This window comes from Haliotis rubra, unplaced genomic scaffold, assembly GCF_003918875.1.
Source record: "Haliotis rubra isolate DU_JTF1 unplaced genomic scaffold, ASM391887v1 Scf1389, whole genome shotgun sequence".
NCBI classification, from domain to species: Eukaryota; Metazoa; Mollusca; class Gastropoda; order Lepetellida; family Haliotidae; genus Haliotis; species Haliotis rubra.
The window spans coordinates 158,425-177,257 of NW_025765324.1; the positions used below are offsets into that span (position 1 = coordinate 158,425).

Below are 18,833 nucleotides of genomic sequence, written 5' to 3' on the forward strand. Positions count from 1 at the left end.
GACTAACTGTGAGCCTTACTTACAAATTGACGTCTGTGGTGGGCGAGCGAAACTGTTGAATTCCAACGAATCGTCAAGGTCAACCACCATTTCACTTTGAATTTTTGTTATAATATGTTTTCATTTTCAAAACTGATGATTACGTTTCCATGTCATAAATTCCATACGTTTACATTGCAATATATACTGAAATTGTTATGATCACATATTTCCGGTGCGTCTGCGACGTAAAAGTGAATCTGATTTCACTTCACAGTTCGTTCTTTGCACTAACCCATGCGCGCAGATGATCGATCAAGGCAGGATGGCCGTTCCTGCTCCAGGAGTTGATATGTTGGCGGAGCCAGTTAATGGCGACGTTGCCGATAAGGTATTGTAACATTGATATTAAGATGTTCAAGGATCAAAATATTCTAATATCAAGTGCTTTAATCGAATGTTTTTTCTTAAATGGTATCATTTTGCCGGCGTGGTTTTTCAAAATTCACGGCAGCCATTTTGGTTTGTCTGCGCACATGCTTCGCTCATTGTACGTCGCGTCCACTCGGAGGGCACTGTTGGGCGTATTTTTAAACATTGTCAGAAAACCTTGAATAAAACCTGTCGCCAGTTCTCTGTTGCGGTTGTACGTTATTTGAGCACGTATTGCCGCTGCAATTATCGCATCACGTTTCAGTCAATACAAAACTCATAAGTAGGTCTATATTGCAAGTTTGAACATGCGCAGTTTCGACTACATCAATGTTTTTGCTTCTGGTCTCCCACGAGTACAAGTTTCTCTTCCCAGCAACCTGGTTTAACGTGGTTTACAACTTTCCTTTTGTGTCCAACCTTTTTAGGCGCTTTTGACATTGTAAAAGTGGACAAGAAAATACTGTCAGGTTATTTGTGGAAGATGCCCAAATCACCCTATTTATTCCCAATAACGTCGTCACTTAATCGGTGAAATACAAGCCGCCTTCACGAAGCTATCACTTCAGTTTAAACTACACATATAGGTTAATATGAAAGGGCTAGAACCAGTGTAGGAAAGATAGCCCGTCCCAACGTCCGAGACGGGTGAATTTTGTGGAGGATGGGTTAAAAAAAATATCTAGTCCGTCCTCATGTCGGGTCAATTTTAGCAAACCAATGACATATATATAATGATTATAACCTTTTTGAATATTTACTGCCGAAGGTGTTTATATTTGGAGGACAGGCTAGATTTTGGCAGGACTGGTAAAAAAATTGACCTGCCAGTCCTGTGGACAGGCTAGATTTTCTACATCTTTCCTACACTGCTAGAACGCACTTTACCGGGCGCAGCCCTCGCTGCTCCCTTTATGATCTTTAGGGTTAGGGTATGCCACCCTTTACGATCCTTAGGTTTAGGGTTAGGCACCCTTTACGATCCTTAGGGTTAGGTTTAGGGAACCCCAGCAGCACTAATTAATCTGAAAAAGTGCGCCCGGTAAAGTGCAGTACTCCCTATGAAAGAGTTTTTAGCTTTATTTGCAACATGCAATTCGAAACTTGGGGTCAAATGTTGACATCTGAGCAATTTCAAATAGATTCACTCCACTAAAAGGCTTCAAACTCAATCCCAACACTTGCATGCAGTGATATGCTTTCTCAAGTTGAACTTGAGAATATAATTGTGAACATATTATTTAAGGGTACTGAACGTATCCTGATTGATAACACACTACAGATGAACATATTTTGTCTATTGATATTTGTGTCTTAGACAAATTGATAGTAAGAAACAAGGTAAGGGCCAAATATTGGGGTTTTATTCTTGACACTCAAGCAAATGTGCATCACCTGAGTGGCATTCAGCTAAGTGTTAATTAGGCCCAAGTTGCTGAAGTGACTGTTGTTTGATGTAGCAGTTAGTCAGTGGCTTTTATTTAGAGATAGATCACCATTTTGTTGCTACCACATATACCATCCTAGTCACTTGGGAAATGGGGCAGTAGGGTAACCTAGTTAAGCATCCGCTTGTCACAATGAAGATTTGATTCCCTACATGGGTACAATGTTTGAAGCCCACTCCTGGTGTCTTTCTTTCCTCCTCCTTCCCCCCGTTCCCCCATCCCAAGTAATATTTATAAATATACTAAAATTATTAACAAACTCAACAATTAACACAACAATTATTAGAGAACTCACAAAATGACTAAAAGTCCAAAATTTAAGTTAGGGTTAGGGTTATTTTAGAGTTAGCAGAGCTCCAGATAAGATTTAGCGCATGTGGGTACTGTACCCACTATATTCTTTTGGAGTGGGTATTTCTTTTTCTGTTGCCCACTGCTTTCAAATATGTGCGTATTAGTCATTTTACTCACCTAAGTATATGCCATTGAGTAAGTTTACTAAGCAGGTATGTTCTGCCTTATGTCATACCTACGTATATTACCGTCTTTAAGCCGAATTTTGAGGACCAAAAAAGCAGTCTGTAGAAGGGGGTCGTCTTATCCATGGGTTACGTTTTTGTCAAACTTTTTTCCAGGGGTAAGAAAACAACATCGTATCACTTCACATGAATAAACAACAGAATACGACTTTGTCAGGAGAGACGTCAAATTTGCAATTAAACATCACTAGACAAGATTATTTACCTTTTAAGTTCTAAGTTGTTTTTGCTGGGCATTGTATTATTTGCAGGGATTTACCGTGTGTATCTGATCCGGAAATAGCAATCAGCTGTGCACGTTTCCCGGCGATCAAGTTCAAACATGTACAATAATATAACGGGACGAATTCTGACACAGTTGTCAGTAAAATATAATACAGAGTACTATTATTTAACCCAAAGAAATATAGCCTAGCATTGTGTAATTTTAATTACAGTTTTTGCTCTATAAATTAATTAAGATTAAGATTACCATGTGTATTTGAGCCGGTAATAGCAATCAGCAGCGAACAAGTTCAAGCATGCACAATAATATAACGGGACGAATTCTGACAGTCGTCAGTAAAATATAATACAGAGTACTATTATTTAACCCAAAGAAATATAGCCTAGCATTGTGTAATTTTAATTACAATTTTTATGTAAAATATATATAATCAACACTAAGGTTATACGGACCCTCATGAACGTGGTAAGCAGAAGTTGTACGCACATGGAATGGGGTAAAATACGGAAGCCATTTATATTCACACATTTTTACCGATGTTACTGTAAACGAGCAGTCAATGGAAAACGAGGCGGTAATCAAAACCAACTTAAATATAATGGAAATGATTTCATAAAAAATCAGTCATCCTATACTGACAGTACAACACTTTTCCTATACTGACAGTACAACTTGATAGCAATGGATGTCTTTTTCATTACGCAAGCGATTTTTATGAATATGTTCCGTACGCATTTGTTTTAAACTTTCTGCGTATCTAACATTTTAAATGCGTAATTGGTACGCAACAATTATTTTTCAATGCGTAATTCTATGCGTATTTTACCCGGATACGCAGCTTATCTGGGCCTCTGGAGTTAGGGTTTGGGGGAACGGAAGGAACTCTTTCCGAATTGCAAATGATACCATAACCCTGCTGGTAGCAGACTGTTTAATAACTTTGTGTTAGTTGATTGGACTTTTTTTGCGTCCCTGTGGATGCACTAATAAATTTTGTTGCGTCCTTTGTCAATTTTTATGCGTATAGGACACTGGAATTCGAGTCCTGTAAATCCCTGCCCATGACTTTTGCATCTTTTAAAGGTTAAAAAATACCTGACCAACTTATTGACTTTTTTGCAGGCTCCCATATCGGCAATGGGAGGTTCAGACGATGAACCAGCTTTGAAGAAGATGAAGGTTGAAAGAGGTATACATTGTATTTTTTTCTGTAGCCTGCTTTGGTTAGATGGAGCTACAGTTGGAATACTATGGGAAATTCACAATGTCATCCTGTCTGCACTGTAGCAAAGTTTATCCAAGAGCTGCAACTTTATTTTGTCAATTATTGATATGTATGTTGCATGATATGTCCTTGAAAAATATTTCAACAAGAAGAGAAACATCTGCTTTGTAAACACACTTGTTTGCAAAAAAAATCTAAAATATTATGTAATGTATAGCAGTTGAGAAAGACATTTTGAAATCACGCATCATTACTCATGGATCAAAAGTGTGGTATAGGTTGATGAACCTATGCTTTTGTCTGTACTTTATCTTCTATATTTTCAGTTAACCCGATTCCAAGATTGTCACAAGTTTCCCAGGTGTAGCTTGTAGGATGTCTTAGTACACTTAAAAAGAATACTGCAAAAGTAGTTGTTACTGAAAGTGCTTGCATGAGTTTGTACCAATAAGGAAATATTGAAACATCTGAACTTCACCTGTTAAAAATATTAATTGTTGGCATGACCAATTCGGAATAAGTGTTTCATTCACATGCGGCAATACCGTTGTTCATTCTGTTTTTGGTAACTAAGAGACTACTTGGTATTGGTTTGTTTTCTGATAACGAAAGAAATTGAATCATGAACTGTAACTGTTATGTTACATTTCATACCATCACAAATTTGCTTGCATGACAAATACCTTTCAGAGCTGAAAAATGCGTAATGTTCAGTAATGGTATTTTAGAATGTAGTTTATTTTGTGTGGTGTGCAGTTTTCATGAGAGACAACAGCTAAACTCCATGCTCTTCCTGTGTTTTATATGATCCTCAGGATGCCAAGAAGTACTCAAAGGGAGACTACTCTGCCTGCGTCCAGGATAACTTGCAATAGACAGAGAAGCATTACTGATCATGCTGTGTATCGGTTTTCACATGTTAAGAATATCAACGGTGTATTGACGTTTCTAGGAATTCTGTGCATATATATATTTCCAGAAACCCAAAGGTGCTTTTCAGACTTAATAAATATACTTTGTGTGTATTTAAAATAACCAAAAAATGCTGGGCACATTTTCACATATTGAAATGTGTCAAAGACTGCTTTCTTCTCTGTCAACTGAATACTATGAATTGTTGTCCCCGTGACATATGCCTCTTTCTCTCCATGTATTTTCAGCGTCAGAAATATTGATGTAAGAAAATGGGGGACCTGAGAATTCCATCCACATGATAACTGCTGACTCATACTGAGTAGCGACTACATGCCGGAATCTACTGTCGATGGCCATCAGCATCATTTTCACTAAACATACAGCTTCTTTATGTTATCTAGTCACCAAACCTACAAAATTTCTGCACTAATTTGTCAAAAGTTTTTAAAAACTAAACATGCATAATTAACATCACCTGATGCGTTATTAACAAATAAGTTGTTTTTGTGTTCCAAAAATGTTTGAAATCTTGAATATGATGAGAAATGAATGATCAGTAGACATATATTATTAGGCAGCCCGAAATTGCGAAGTAGGCAGTGATCTAATGCTGTCCCTTTCTCTGTCTCTGTGTTTTCAACAGGAACGTGTGGACATTATACAGAGGCTGTCTCCGCGTGAAACATGTCTGATGAGCTGCAAGGCCATCCGATTGGCTATGAAACGGTTACATCAAGTACAATAACAAGTTGTCATTGTTAGGTTCTCAATTGGAAACCCTCATGGTTTACTGTGTATACTTGATGTTGAAAAATGGGGTACAAGTATTACTGCGAACAAAGTTTGTTGATATGGTTGCTTGAACTAGTAAAATGTTTTGCAAGCACATTATCTTCAGGTTTCCTTAGTCTTAAATATATTGAATAAATAATACTGTAATTGAGGACATTTTAAGAAAGTTCTCACAATTTGTATTCAGTAATATTAAGTCGTGTGAAAATCCTTTAGCTTGTCTGTCACACACTTAAAATGTTCTCAGTTTCAGATACTATTCATTGAGAGTTGACTACACGACTTCATCCTATGTGCAATCAACTAGATATTTTGTATTTGTAGAAGCGATTATTATTTTATTTTACAGATAAAAGATGAGTTTCTCAACTACCAACTGTGTTCTCATCCTTGCCCAAGCGTTTTTAAATGGGTGTTATGCAATGAGGCCACCTAACATATACCTTGCTACCTTAAGTAACTTGTTGAGAATATTTTCTTTGTTTCTTAGTGCTCTGTGAGTGTACCTATGTTAGTTTACTGCTGGCATGTTGACTGTTGTGTGTATACACATGGACGGAAAGGCATGACATTTTGTATTATCTTGAAGTGATAATGGTTTTTGTGGCATAAGACATTTCAATTCAGTAGGAGGTTTTTCCAATCTTACTATCTGCAAGATCAAGGTCTCTATTGATTCTATAGGAGTTAGGTAACTAGGCTTGCTGTTGTTTCTTTAGGGGTTATTCTGGAGAAATTTATTGTGGAACTTTTGGTCTGAGGATTTTGTGGTATTCACTTGTCACAAGTAGTATTTCAGATCAGTCTGGTCCATTTTTTATTTCAGTTGCATTTATTCTTGAAGTGTATGCTCATTAAGTATGTAAAACCTTGTGATCCATGTTTCTAGTACATGGTGCGGTCACCCTGCAAAATGCAAATGTTCAGGCTAATGATAGTGAGTGCTGTGTAATGAGAAAGGGAATTCAAAGTTGGTGGTAGTTGTGGCATTAGTGGTGCAGCTACACAATGTTTCAAGTCAGGACCCAGGTAGCATTTGTGACAATATTGGCAGATTGAATTTTGTCACTGATTTGTATCAAAGTTAGGTTAGTGGCAGAGTTTTTACTCTGTGTGTTGAGAATCTGTAGGTGTTACACGAGTTGTGCTGGTTCCTTTGGGGCTGTAGGCCCTTGAATGCCAAACTCTTGTTTTCTGTTCCAGGCGAGACGTTCAGTTCCAGATGATGTGCAATGCAGCTGGAAGACTCCTATTTGCCAATTACTAATGATTTCTTTCTCTTCTGTTTCTATGTTTTTCATACTGGTTTAGAAGCACTAAGTGTCGTCACCTATGAGCCAGGTTAATGACAGCTTCTGTCCCTGAGCAGGTCCCTCAGCCCACTAGTAGGGCAAAAACAGAGGCCTAACATACACAACGTTAACTGCGGTAAACATGTTTATGTGAAGTACAGCCTTTTCATCAAATTGTCACTTGTTTCTGGGTTTTAACCTTGTCTACCTCTTATTCCTTGGTTGTGTCAGGAAGCCATCTTGTCTGTCTTTACACATAGCATTCAACTTTGCTGCTCATGGGCTTTCAAATTGTGAAACGGGACTTGATTTGAGAATTTGGGTGTAGCGGATCGGGTGAGATTTGGTTTTAGTATGAAGATATTATTAGTCGTGATGAGTTTCAAATTTCTGCTGGAATATATGAAGCCAGGTTTGTTGGTAAGACAGACAAAGATAGGCTTTAAGTTGTTGACCTTGACTTATTAGTATACTTATTGCCACAGATGATGATGAGCTGTTTGCTCCTCAAGCAGACCAGACAGGTACTGTTCTGGAGGGTCCGGGTGCGAAGAGGGAGATGAAACCATTCACCCTGCCAAAATTAGGATCCACACAACAAGATTCCATAGCAAGAGCCAAGAAGTATGCAATGGAGCAAAGCATTAAGAGTGTTCTTGTCAAACAGACAATAGCTCATCAACAACAGGTAAGAAGCTGCTTCCTTTAGCTCTTGTTTTGAGTTCAGGAATAAAGCTAACAAGTTGTATCTCATACATCAGAAGGATGTCAGGGAAGAATAAGTCCCCAGTTACCTCATAAGAAGCGACTGACAGGATGTTTGTGCAGGTTGGCTGACTTGGATTAATCGATGCAATATTTTCACATTTGCATGGATGGTTGCTCATCGATGTCCAGACGATACATACAAAGGCAGTATTCCTGAATTTTGCAGTGTTAATTAACAGCATTGTTATCCCCTGCCACACGTTTAGCGCGAAGGGGGGGATATAGTATTAGGCTCCGTCCGTCCGTATGTACGTACAAATTGGAATATCTTAAGAACCGTTGACTGGATTCTTTTCATATTTGGTACCTAGGTTCATCACAGTAAAAGAAAGGCCCAAGTCAGGTTTGGTGACCTTGACTTTCATTTCAAGGTCACAAGGGGACTTTAACGTTTTAGCTTTGTCAGCGAGATATCTCAAGAACTGTTCACTGGATTTTCTTCATATTTAACACCGAGCTTTTTCTAAGGAAGGCGCAGGGCCCAGTCGATTTTGGTTACCTTCACCTAATTTTCAAGGTCATGGCGAAACTTTGAAGATTTCAACATGTTAACCTGCATGTTAAGCTTGTCAGCGAGATAGCCAAGAACCGTTCACTGGATTTTCTTCATATTTGACATCAAGCTTCATCGAGTGAAGGTGCAGGGCCCAGTCGATTTTAGTGACCTTCACATAATTTTCAAGGTCACGGCAACACTTTGAAGATTTCAGCATGTTAAGATTGTCAGCGAGATATCTCAAGAACCATTCACTGGACTTTCTTCATATTTGACACCAAGCTTCATCTGGGGAAGGTGCAAGGCCCAGTCAACTTTGGTGACCTTCACATAATTTTCAAGGTCACGGCAACACTTTGAAGATTTCTGCATGTTTAATTGTCAGCGAAATATCTCAAGAACAGTTCACTGGATTTCTTCATAGACTTTCAAGACTTCCCTTGAATGTTTTTCAATAAGCAATTTCTTTATTACTATACTATTTTTTTTTTCATATTTCGTACACTAAGACATTCATGTCAAGGTCAAAGTGAGTCTTGAAAATATTTGTGCATTTGAACAACTACAGAGCAAGATATCAAGAGAGGTTGACTGGTCATGTTTTTGTTGACATTTAACTTCATCTTAAATTACGACCTTCACTTTCGTTACTTATTAAGTTTGATTTGATATGTTTGAGGGATTATGTCACCTTAGTGACAATGGTTGTTTATCATAACAATCGAAGTCGTGACATGTGGAATGAATGATTTTGTTCGATCATGCTTTTGGCTGCTCTGACACAATAGTTATCATTTCCAGGGAATGTTGCTTTGAAACATGAAGAGTAATAGCAAGCTGCTGTATGTCATTTTAATATAGTTCAATATTAATGACCTTTCAATGTTCAATTTTTTTACTGTGTTCAATTTTGTTTTCAGCAAATGCAGAATTTCCAGAACACTGTTCAAAGACAACAAGCTTTAGCACTTATGTGCAGGTATGACTTTTCTCCACTACAGTACAAAGTTTGCTACAGTACAAAAAGTCATTTACTCTGAAGTGAGGATGTGTTAATTTTGTCTTTCAGGATTCATATTCATATTTGTAGGTAATATTCTAGCCAGTTCTTGAAGTTGCACCTTCATCGGAAGTCCAAACTTTGAATCCATACACTTTTTTCGCTTTGTTTGATAAAAAGATTTAAGGCCACAACCAAGGATAGGGGATTTATTTGTGTCATGCATGTAAAACTGGAACAAGCCTTAACATATATCATCTTTTTGCAGGATTTACGTTGGCAGCATTAACTTCGAGATAAAAGAAGACACCATCAAGCAAGCTTTTCTTCCATTCGGCCCCATCAAAAGCGTCAATCTGTCATGGGACCCTATCACAAACAAACACAAGGGATTCGCATTTATCGAATACGACGTTCCAGAAGCGGCCCAACTAGCCTTAGAGCAGATGAATGGCGTTATGATTGGAGGCCGCAACATCAAGGTGGCTTGATATTTGACCGTGATACTTTATATTCTCTTAGAAGGACATACCCTATGGTTTAGTTTGGCACTTTGATGAAATCATTTCATGCGTTTGCACATCAGATCTGGACTAAGTGAAGTCAAATGTAGACCAGTGTAATTTTTAACCTCTTGTGATTGTTATCTTGAGGCTCAGTTATCTTTTGGAGAAATGATTTGCAAACACATGATGTAGTCACACAAAGAAGCAGATTTCTAAATTCATTGACATGTAGTTTTGTTGCTTTTTGAATTTATGAGGCGCTTATGAGTTTACAAATATAAAGCTTGGTTTTGTGAAGAATGGAAATCGAGTAAGTATATTGATACATATGTAAACATCCTGCATTCCCACAGACATTATTTATAAAGGTTTGTCATTATTTTTAGAATAGTTTGATTAATCTGCATCTTTGTACCTGCTTTCAAGACCATCAAAATGATGAAATATTTACAAAGAACTTGACAAATGATCACTGTTTCTTATACACATCTTTTGTATGTTCTTTCAATTTTGATAAGAGAAAAAACGTGTCTTGAAGGCCACCTTTCTGGGTATGTCCTCTTAAGGTGAATAATTCAACCAAACAATTATGATTATTTTGTTATATCACTATCCAGCTGATTCTTCACTAGACTGTTCTTTTGTGTTTTCTTACCCATAGTTCTGACAAGTAAAATGATAGAAAAATGAAATATTTTGAAGGACTATTTTTGGTTCTATAATCACAATGTATGCTAATCTACCATAAACCATGCTCTCGAATTTATTATCTTTACATGCGATAATATTAGACCTGAAGCTGTCCAAAGACCGAAGAGCGCCAAGAGATTTGGCTGAAGGGAGGTAACTCTATGTATTAGCCAGCTGACACTTGTGGGTGGAATGCCCTGGGTGTAGTGTTTCAGACAAAAAACATTTGTACATACAGGTTTTCTATTATAAAACAAAAAAAGACAACTTAAAACAAGAATTAGTTCATTGTAGAGCTTGTTTTTACTAATTACTTGTGTTGATATAGCCTCCCGAAAAATATTATTTATCTTCAGGGTTTTCTAAGTGATACCCTGGTACATGTTTCAGTTTAGTAATGCAAGTATATTAAACAATTAATTTTTGCAGTATCAGATGTTAAGACAGAAATACCATGTTTTCATTCATTCAGTCACTCATCATGAACATAAATGTTTTCTCTACAACAGAGTTGGTATTGCAGTAGGATGCTCTCCTAGCCTTTGTCCATTTGATGTTTGCACACCGTCATGATGCATAACCATTTTAAATGCTTAACTAATAAGTTGTTTATTACACTGTTTTGTTGTTGGAAGGTGTGTACCTTCAGTTAAGGATGCTTTGATGCTAATAGTTATTTTGTGTACATTGTTTCAGGTGGGACGCCCCAGCAATATGCCACAAGCTCAACCAATCATTGAACAGTTAGCAGCAGAAGCCAAGAATTATAATAGGATATATGTAGCATCAATACACAGTGATTTATCCGAATCTGACATCCAAAGGTAGGTTGTTTGCAGAACACTGATGATATTGCAGGTTTGATAAATTTCTCCTATATTGCTGCATGGTGATAGGTTTTACTTTCAACTTTTATGTATGATGCAGTTATGAAATCTTATGGTTCAGAACTGGAGTTTGCTGTATGGGTTGTAGATTTTAGACGTTGAATCAAGGATATTCATTGTTATGGCTGCTGTGTAATACTTTGTGTGTAATAACGTACATGATAACTTAGTGTGAGAAACTATATAAAAGCAATGTCCATCAACTTTTATTGAAGTAGGTCCCACCCACTATTCAATGGCATGATGCTTTTCTCCATGTCAGAAAAAATTACCAATTTTTTACATCAGACTGAAGTATTTTAACTAATTTGTTTCACTGAATTGTCCTGCCAAATTTTTTTCCGCATATGTTTTTTTTGTGTTTTTTTTTAAAAGTGACACTTGTCTAGATGGTCTGTTTTTGATCTGTGAGAAAATTGACGGAATCTTGCAACATTGCTGATGAGAGATGAGATGAGAGAATGTTAAGATTTAATTGCCTGTTTGTGTTCCAGTGTATTTGAAGCTTTTGGTCGTATTCAATCATGTAAACTAGCCCTAGATGGATCCAAACCAGGAAAACACAAGTGAGTATCAAATTTTTATTCTGGGAGGCGAAATATTTTGTTGCGAGGAGAACATATACACACTTTTTATGACACTACTCTAATAGTTTTGTTTTTTGGAAGGCAGCATTTCTTGGTATGCAGAAATGGTTTGTTAAAGTATTGAAACAGTCAAAAAAAATTAGATCACATGGAAATCTTGAATGATATGCTTGCATACTGCACTATTTTCACAGAAACCTGTATTTATTCAATTCTGTCTTTGTCAGAGGTTACGGCTTCATCGAGTATGACACCCCCCAAGCAGCTCAAGATGCAGTTTCCTCCATGAATTTATTTGATCTTGGTGGCCAGTTTCTCCGAGTTGGCAGGGTAAGACATGTAATTTTAAGTCTTGTTAAATGTTTCTAAAAGAAACAGTTGATGGTGTTGTGATATTTTTATTAAGTGATGAGTCTTTGGTTTTGAAAGATGAGTCAAATTTTAAAGAAGTGTTATGTTTGGTTCAGGCCATCACTCCCCCCAGATGCACTACAGGCACCGTCAGGCCCAGGAAGCATGCCCACTGCTGCTGCTGTTGCAGCTGCAGCTGTCACAGCGAAGATCACAGCATTAGATGCACAGCAGGCTGCTGTTAACCTGGTAAGTTGTCTTTGTCTAGTCTTTGAAGCCAGCTTTCCTGGGAACTTTGCTCTTTACAGGTTTTGGTATAATGGTTGAGCTTTAAATAGTTATTTCAAGGAACGTATTGGCATTTTTATCCCCCGCAAAGCGTTTTGCGGGGGGTATTAAAATGGACTCCGTCCGTGCACATTTGTCTTTTCCGGAGCATAACTCTAGAACCGTTCAATGTTTCTTCACCAAACTTGGCACATAGATAGATCTGGTGGTGAACTGGTGCCTTTTGGTAGTTTTGGAATTCTGAATAAAATATTTTTGGCGTTTCCATGGCAACAAGTTTGACTTAGCCTGAAATTGGTGGTAGGACTCTTTTCCGGAGCAGTACTCTGAAACCGTTAAATGTTTCTTCACCAAACTTGGCACAAAGATAGATCTGGTGGTGAACTGGTGCCTTTTGGTAGTTTTGAAATTCTGAATAAAATATTTTTGGCGTTTCCATGGCAACAAGTTTGACTTAGACTGAAATTGGTGGTTGTGCTCTTTTCCGCAGCAGAACTCTAAAACTGCTCACCATTTCTTCACCAAACTTGGCACATAGATAGATCTGGTGGTGTATTTGTGCCTTTTGGTAGTTTTGGAATTCTGAATAAAATATTTTTGCCATTTCCATTGCAACAAGTTTGACTTAGCCTGAAATTGGTGATAGTGCTGCTTTCTGGAGCAGAACTTTAGAAACCTTTCAATACTCTCCTTCCACCTTTCTATATACACACCTAAATATTTGACATAATCATAACTCGTAGACATAATCATGAAGCGTATTTTGCCATTGCGGGGGATATTGATGACTTTGTCTTCTTGTTAATGATATATTGTAGCATCATTATGAAACAGGATCACTGCTTGTCAAGGTAGTACTAAGCTGTTTTAATTTTTCTTTCTCATGTCTTCCAGGCTCCACCAGGTCTAGCCATGCCCACAACACTAGGTAATGGAGTGGGGTCACCTGATGTGAATAGAAGTGGTGTGATACCCCCAGCTGGACTGGCCATGCCAACTGTTTTGGGACAGGCTCCAGTTTTGTCTGCTCCCTCACAAATTGCTGCACCCAATGTTATCAGTATGCCCTCCGTTGCTAGTATTCCTGCTCCACCACCACCAGCACCAAGTAATCCTCATGGTAAGTTGTTGACAACTGGAGTGTTTGTTAGCTCGATTACTCACTGGCCACCGTCATAAAACTGTAAAATTGCTAAGTGGCATTATACAACAAACAGGCCTTGTACAATATTGCCCAACTATGAAACGGTTTTGGTGTAGTGGTTAGAGCGTCCGCCCGGAGAGCGGAAGGTTGCGGGTTTGATCCCCGGCCGCTTCATACGAAAGGCATTAAAATATGGTACTTGTTGGTCCCTCCCTGGCGCTCGGCATTAATGGGTACATAAAGGACTGGTCGGCTCGGGAGTCAGTATAATGTGTTTGAGTGGGGTATTCATGCTTCACTGCGACATGGTATCTCAGTGGGCTAGCACTATAAAACCAGCTTCAGTCTGGGCTAGTACAAGCAGCCGCACATACACATACACACGCATGCACGTCGTCATATGAGCGCAATATTCTCAAGCACGACGTTAAACCCAATTTCACCTCACCTCACACAACTATGAAAATTAATGGATTGGTTATAAATGTAATAACTGATTGGTTGTCGTACCTTGATCACACTATGGGCCAGTCTTGCATACCTACATAGCATGGAATTTGTTGAAATTGTGGGGACTTTCAGAGAAAAGTGTTTCGTCTCATTCTAGTCACTGAAAAACTTATAAAAATGCAGGTTAGAATTAGTCCTGAGCAACCCATTTGACACAAAGAGTCAACTAATTATGTTTTCCAATTGCGTATATGGATCATTTGATTGTCTGGTCAAGCATTTATTATACAACAAGAATATTGCTGAGTGTGGCATTAAACAACAAAGGTTATCATAAAGTTGGGGAGAGTAGGTTGTTGATGGTCTCTGCCTCGGATGCATTCCTTGTGCAGCAAACACCTGCTCTTGGTTTCATTTGGGAGAAGTGTGTATGATTGGTATCTTCCTTTGTTTTCCAGCTACAGCAGCATCTGTTGCGTCAGCATTGTCAGCAATGGCACCGGATGGGAAGGATACAAAGAATGGGAAGAAGGATGGAAAGCAGAATAAGTTGGATGATGAATCGAGTCAGAGTCTTGCTCAGCAAGAGAACATGAAGATCAGTGGCAGTAACGCCAGGCATATGGTCATGCAAAAACTGATGAGGGCACCTCAGGTACGCCTACATGTCATCCTGGCTGTAGTTAAAATAACTTTGTATCTTCTCTCAAGCAAATTGAAACGAACACAATGAGCGTTCTTTAGTTGTTTTGAAGAACAGGTAAAGAATCTTTGCTCAGAATACCTTCTTGTTTTGTAAGCTAAAGTGAAAGATTATAAGGGGTTTATCTTTGACCGCCGTGATGTTGCTGGAATATTGCTAAAAGCAGCGTAAAACCAAACCCAGTCAGTCAGTTTATCTTTGACCCATGGAGTTAGCAGTATTTTGTACTGTTGCATTAATAAAAGGTTCAAGGCTTATGTTGAACGAGTACAAGTTGTACTGATGGTGTTACTAATAATTATGTATTTGCAGGCACGTGTGATGGTGCTTAGGAACATGGTTGGCCCTGAAGACCTTGATGACGAGCTGGAGACTGAAGTGACGGAGGAGTGTGGCAAGTTTGGGGTTGTTAACCGAGTTATCATCTATCAGGAGAAACAGAGTGAAGAGGAGGATGCTGAGATTGTTGTCAAGATATTTGTGGAATTCACTGCTCAGGATGGTAAGATTTTCAATGAAGTGTAAAAAGAATTCAGATTATTTGGAATGTCATAAAACAGAAACATTGAAAAAGAAAAATAGACACTTTTTTTAAATGAAATAACTGCTGGCCCCTTAAGGATCTATCGATTTTTCCATCCAGTGCGGTTACATGCACTACAGATTTCATTTACGCTGTTGGAACCCCATGGAGTAAATGTAGTAGACTATTGAGGGTCAACCCTCCACTTCTGTGAGAAATTTTTATGAATTAGGGTTTTAATGAAATAAATCTGATTCATTGTAAAACATTTGTAACTGAACTGAATTGTCACAGACAAATGTTGCCAAATTTGAAATGCATAAATTTCCTATACATTTATCTGTAAACCCATGTGCACCAACTTTTTACAGAACTATTACCAATGGAATTTAGAAAAATGGTAGCTATGCAAATTATGGAAAGTCACCAGTACATGTATTTATGAGCCTTAGATGATAATCAGCCACTGAAATATTGTTTGTTTCAGGTCTAGAACGGGCCATTCAGTCCCTAAATGGACGATTCTTTGGCGGGAGAATTGTGAGAGCCGAGAAGTATGATCCTGACATGTTTGAAGCACAAGATCTGTCTGGTTGAAAACCTAAGTCAAGGATTAAAATAATCCAGATAAAAAACACTGAAGTGCTGACATGATGGACTGTATCAATGCTTAAGTCAGTAAACCAAGGTATTCCCATGTGCTGGTGGGATGGTGTCCGTATGCACTGTCAGGTGGATATCACAGAGCGAGCTGTTCCAGAAATAATACAAGAAAGTGTCTCGCTTCTGAGTGTGTTTCCTGACCAATGTGATCATTCAAACTGATGGGAAGTCTGTAATTTGAATGTGGAAATAGCTGACATTGTCCATGTTCTTTTGATGCCACCACAAAACTAGAACTAATTCTAGAAGAAGGTGCTTCATTTTCAGAACCTAAAGATTTGACCTAAAGCAACAAGTCACTTACGATAAGGAGATGCACGAATGCCGACAGCCTTGTTCTAAAAACTTGTGATCCAGTGAATATTTGTTTCATGGTGGCTTTATTCATTGTGTGATTTGCCATTTCGAGTGAAAGATGTGTATAAATGTGGTATAGCTGAGTTGAATGTTGCCTGATATGGAACTGACATAAGAATATGTACTAAGTGTAAATTATGTAAATGAAAAGAAATATTAAGATTGCGTTTGAGGTTTCACTTAGTTTAAACTTGTCAAAATCTTACGAGTGAAATTGTTTTCAAAAGATGTTTATGGTTATGTTCAACTGCTTGAGAATAGAATTCAGACCTAGTCATTTCATCAATCTTGAGGAATCATGTAGATATTTTAAAGGTACATCGGATTCTTAACATGATGGGCCATCTACCTCAAAACATCTACATGTTAAATGCTATGGCTCACAATTGGTTGTTACGTTTTGTAATGTCAAAGCATTGTTTTGTTTTGTCACATCAAGGAATTGTATTTTTTATCTCAAGAGTACATCAATTCAGTCAGTGTGAAAGATTCATTTTCAGCCTTAGGTTGACATGTGTAAGTACATATTTTAAAAAATGTCCAAAGTTGTATGATATGTTGATATTGAAATTTTGTAAATAAACAATGATGCAAACTATATTTGACTTTCTTATGAATTTGAATGAAGCTGTCCATCTGTTGTAACACATGAGTGGTTAAGAAACCTTATTGCCCTCATCTTTTGGGAAAGTGTATAGTAAACCTTGATTAAGCATATGCTGGGTATCTTTTATTTTCTCACTCTCTACTTAGTCAACGCCTTGTCCATCTGTCTGTAATCATTTTGTTTCGGGAGCATAACTCAAAAAACGTTAATTATGTTTCAACAAAAATTGGTAGATATATCAATCAGACCCTAAAGTGGTGCCTTTTGCTGTTTATAGAGTTTTGTCATTTTTTATTTTTCTTGATTTCCCTGGAAACGTGTTTGACTTAGACTAGGAGGGTGGGCTTTGTTTCCGGAGCACAAAGGAAACCTTTCCAGTAATAGAAATACTTTTTTCACCAAGTGTGCCTTCGGGCACCAGACAAACATTTTAGGTGTGCCTTTCAGTAATCAAGTGTGCCCACATATTTTTGGAATGAAAGACTAACAATGGTGATGATCTTTTAAAATCTAATGTTAGTTAACAACAAATCTAATTTTTTCTGTCATCACCGATGTGTCTTCTGCTTAAGAAGGCTTTCTTAAGCGTCATCTGTTCTTGAACCATAAGATGGGGTCCATCGTCTGCCACATTTGCTGGCTCTCATCCATCTACCTATGGCCCCTCCAGGCTTATAGTCAGCAAGCTTTGTTTTGCACTGAGCAACTGTCATGAGAGTGGAGAGTGTTCTTGGCTGCAGCCTAGATCTCCAGTCCGTTTTGACTCTCCCCATCATTGAAAACCATCTCTCACATTCTGCAGATGACACTGCCATCACAAGAGATATTTGAACCAAGGCAAGTATGTTTTGGTACCTCTTGTAAACTATGTCTTGTTTCATCATCCTTGACCATAGGTCAATGTAAGTCAGATTCTGATTTCTCTTCTGGGTGCCGTTCCACTAACCGATCTTACCTAAGATCAATCTTAGCAAGTTACGCCAATTTTACAATAGTCTTAGCTAAAAGTTACACCCTTTCCACTACCCGATCTTAGGCCGATCTTACGATCCGATCCAAGCTTAGCTCGAGACTCTTTCGTATGCGAGAGATAGAGGAATGCGAGGCACGAGTCATCTCCCTTTGCATAGTCTAGCAAATGATCAATCGTAACTACTGGGGTCATTCCGGCAAGCCGGATGGCGTCTCGTACCCCTCTCCACTCTCCTACCCAGAGTTCCATGCGGCAAGCCAGCATAGTACCTCTGCCACAGGCCACAAAAATGTGACGATTCGTCACATCTTGCAATGTCCATTCAATATAATGTACAGATTTCTTTTACTCTTTTATTTTTGACAAGTCTACACATCTAACTAAATATCTTTAATAGAATGGTTTAGTTTCACTGAGAAAATATGTAACACTATTTCGATTTGCGTAGCGATCCTTGGTTTACATAGGTTGTACGGCTCCACGTGCTGTCATCGAAGCTGATGGAGAGCAAACGATGCAGCCGGTTTGATACCTAAATATGTACTGTCATAGACCTTACTGTCGCAGTTGTGGAAGACTATATATGTAACAATGTAAAAGCATTATGAAGAGAGCGCCGAAAAGCTTTCGTGAGTCCAGTCTCTTCTTATTATGAATATGTGCGTTTGATTACAAACAAGAGAAAAGTCCGGGTCACGTGATATGCAAATTAGCCTGTGGCAGTGATGTTATGTTAAGTCATCGCTGTGCCTGAGTGTGACCCCTCTCGTGGCCATGTTTACGACTGGGCCTTGTCTAAGCGCAAACGGGCACGGAGATGAAACTAGTCTAGATTCACGGACTATTTCCAAGGAAAGATAACTCTAAATTTCCAAGCATGGCTACTCCAAGAAAACAAGATCATTTGTTTAACCTGCAGGAAGAAGACCGAAAGATTACTCAGTTTAAAAGGAAAGAAATTAACACAGGATCTAGCATTTAGGGACAGGTTG

At 38.2% G+C, this 18,833-nt stretch overlaps 1 protein-coding gene across 1 annotated transcript; it reads left to right on the top strand.

The window, feature by feature from the left end:
- Window positions 1–277: 277 nt before the first annotated feature.
- Window positions 278–16,859, top strand: LOC124268523 (poly(U)-binding-splicing factor PUF60-like). Its single transcript, XM_046703509.1, has 13 exons — window positions 278–370; window positions 3,747–3,813; window positions 7,334–7,536; window positions 9,033–9,091; window positions 9,381–9,594; window positions 11,005–11,132; window positions 11,690–11,761; window positions 12,010–12,112; window positions 12,250–12,375; window positions 13,316–13,541; window positions 14,474–14,670; window positions 15,031–15,220; window positions 15,729–16,859. Exons 1-13 carry the CDS (start codon window positions 287–289, stop codon window positions 15,836–15,838), a joined length of 1,779 nt encoding a protein of 592 aa, XP_046559465.1. The 5' UTR covers window positions 278–286; the 3' UTR covers window positions 15,839–16,859.
- Window positions 16,860–18,833: the final 1,974 nt, after the last annotated feature.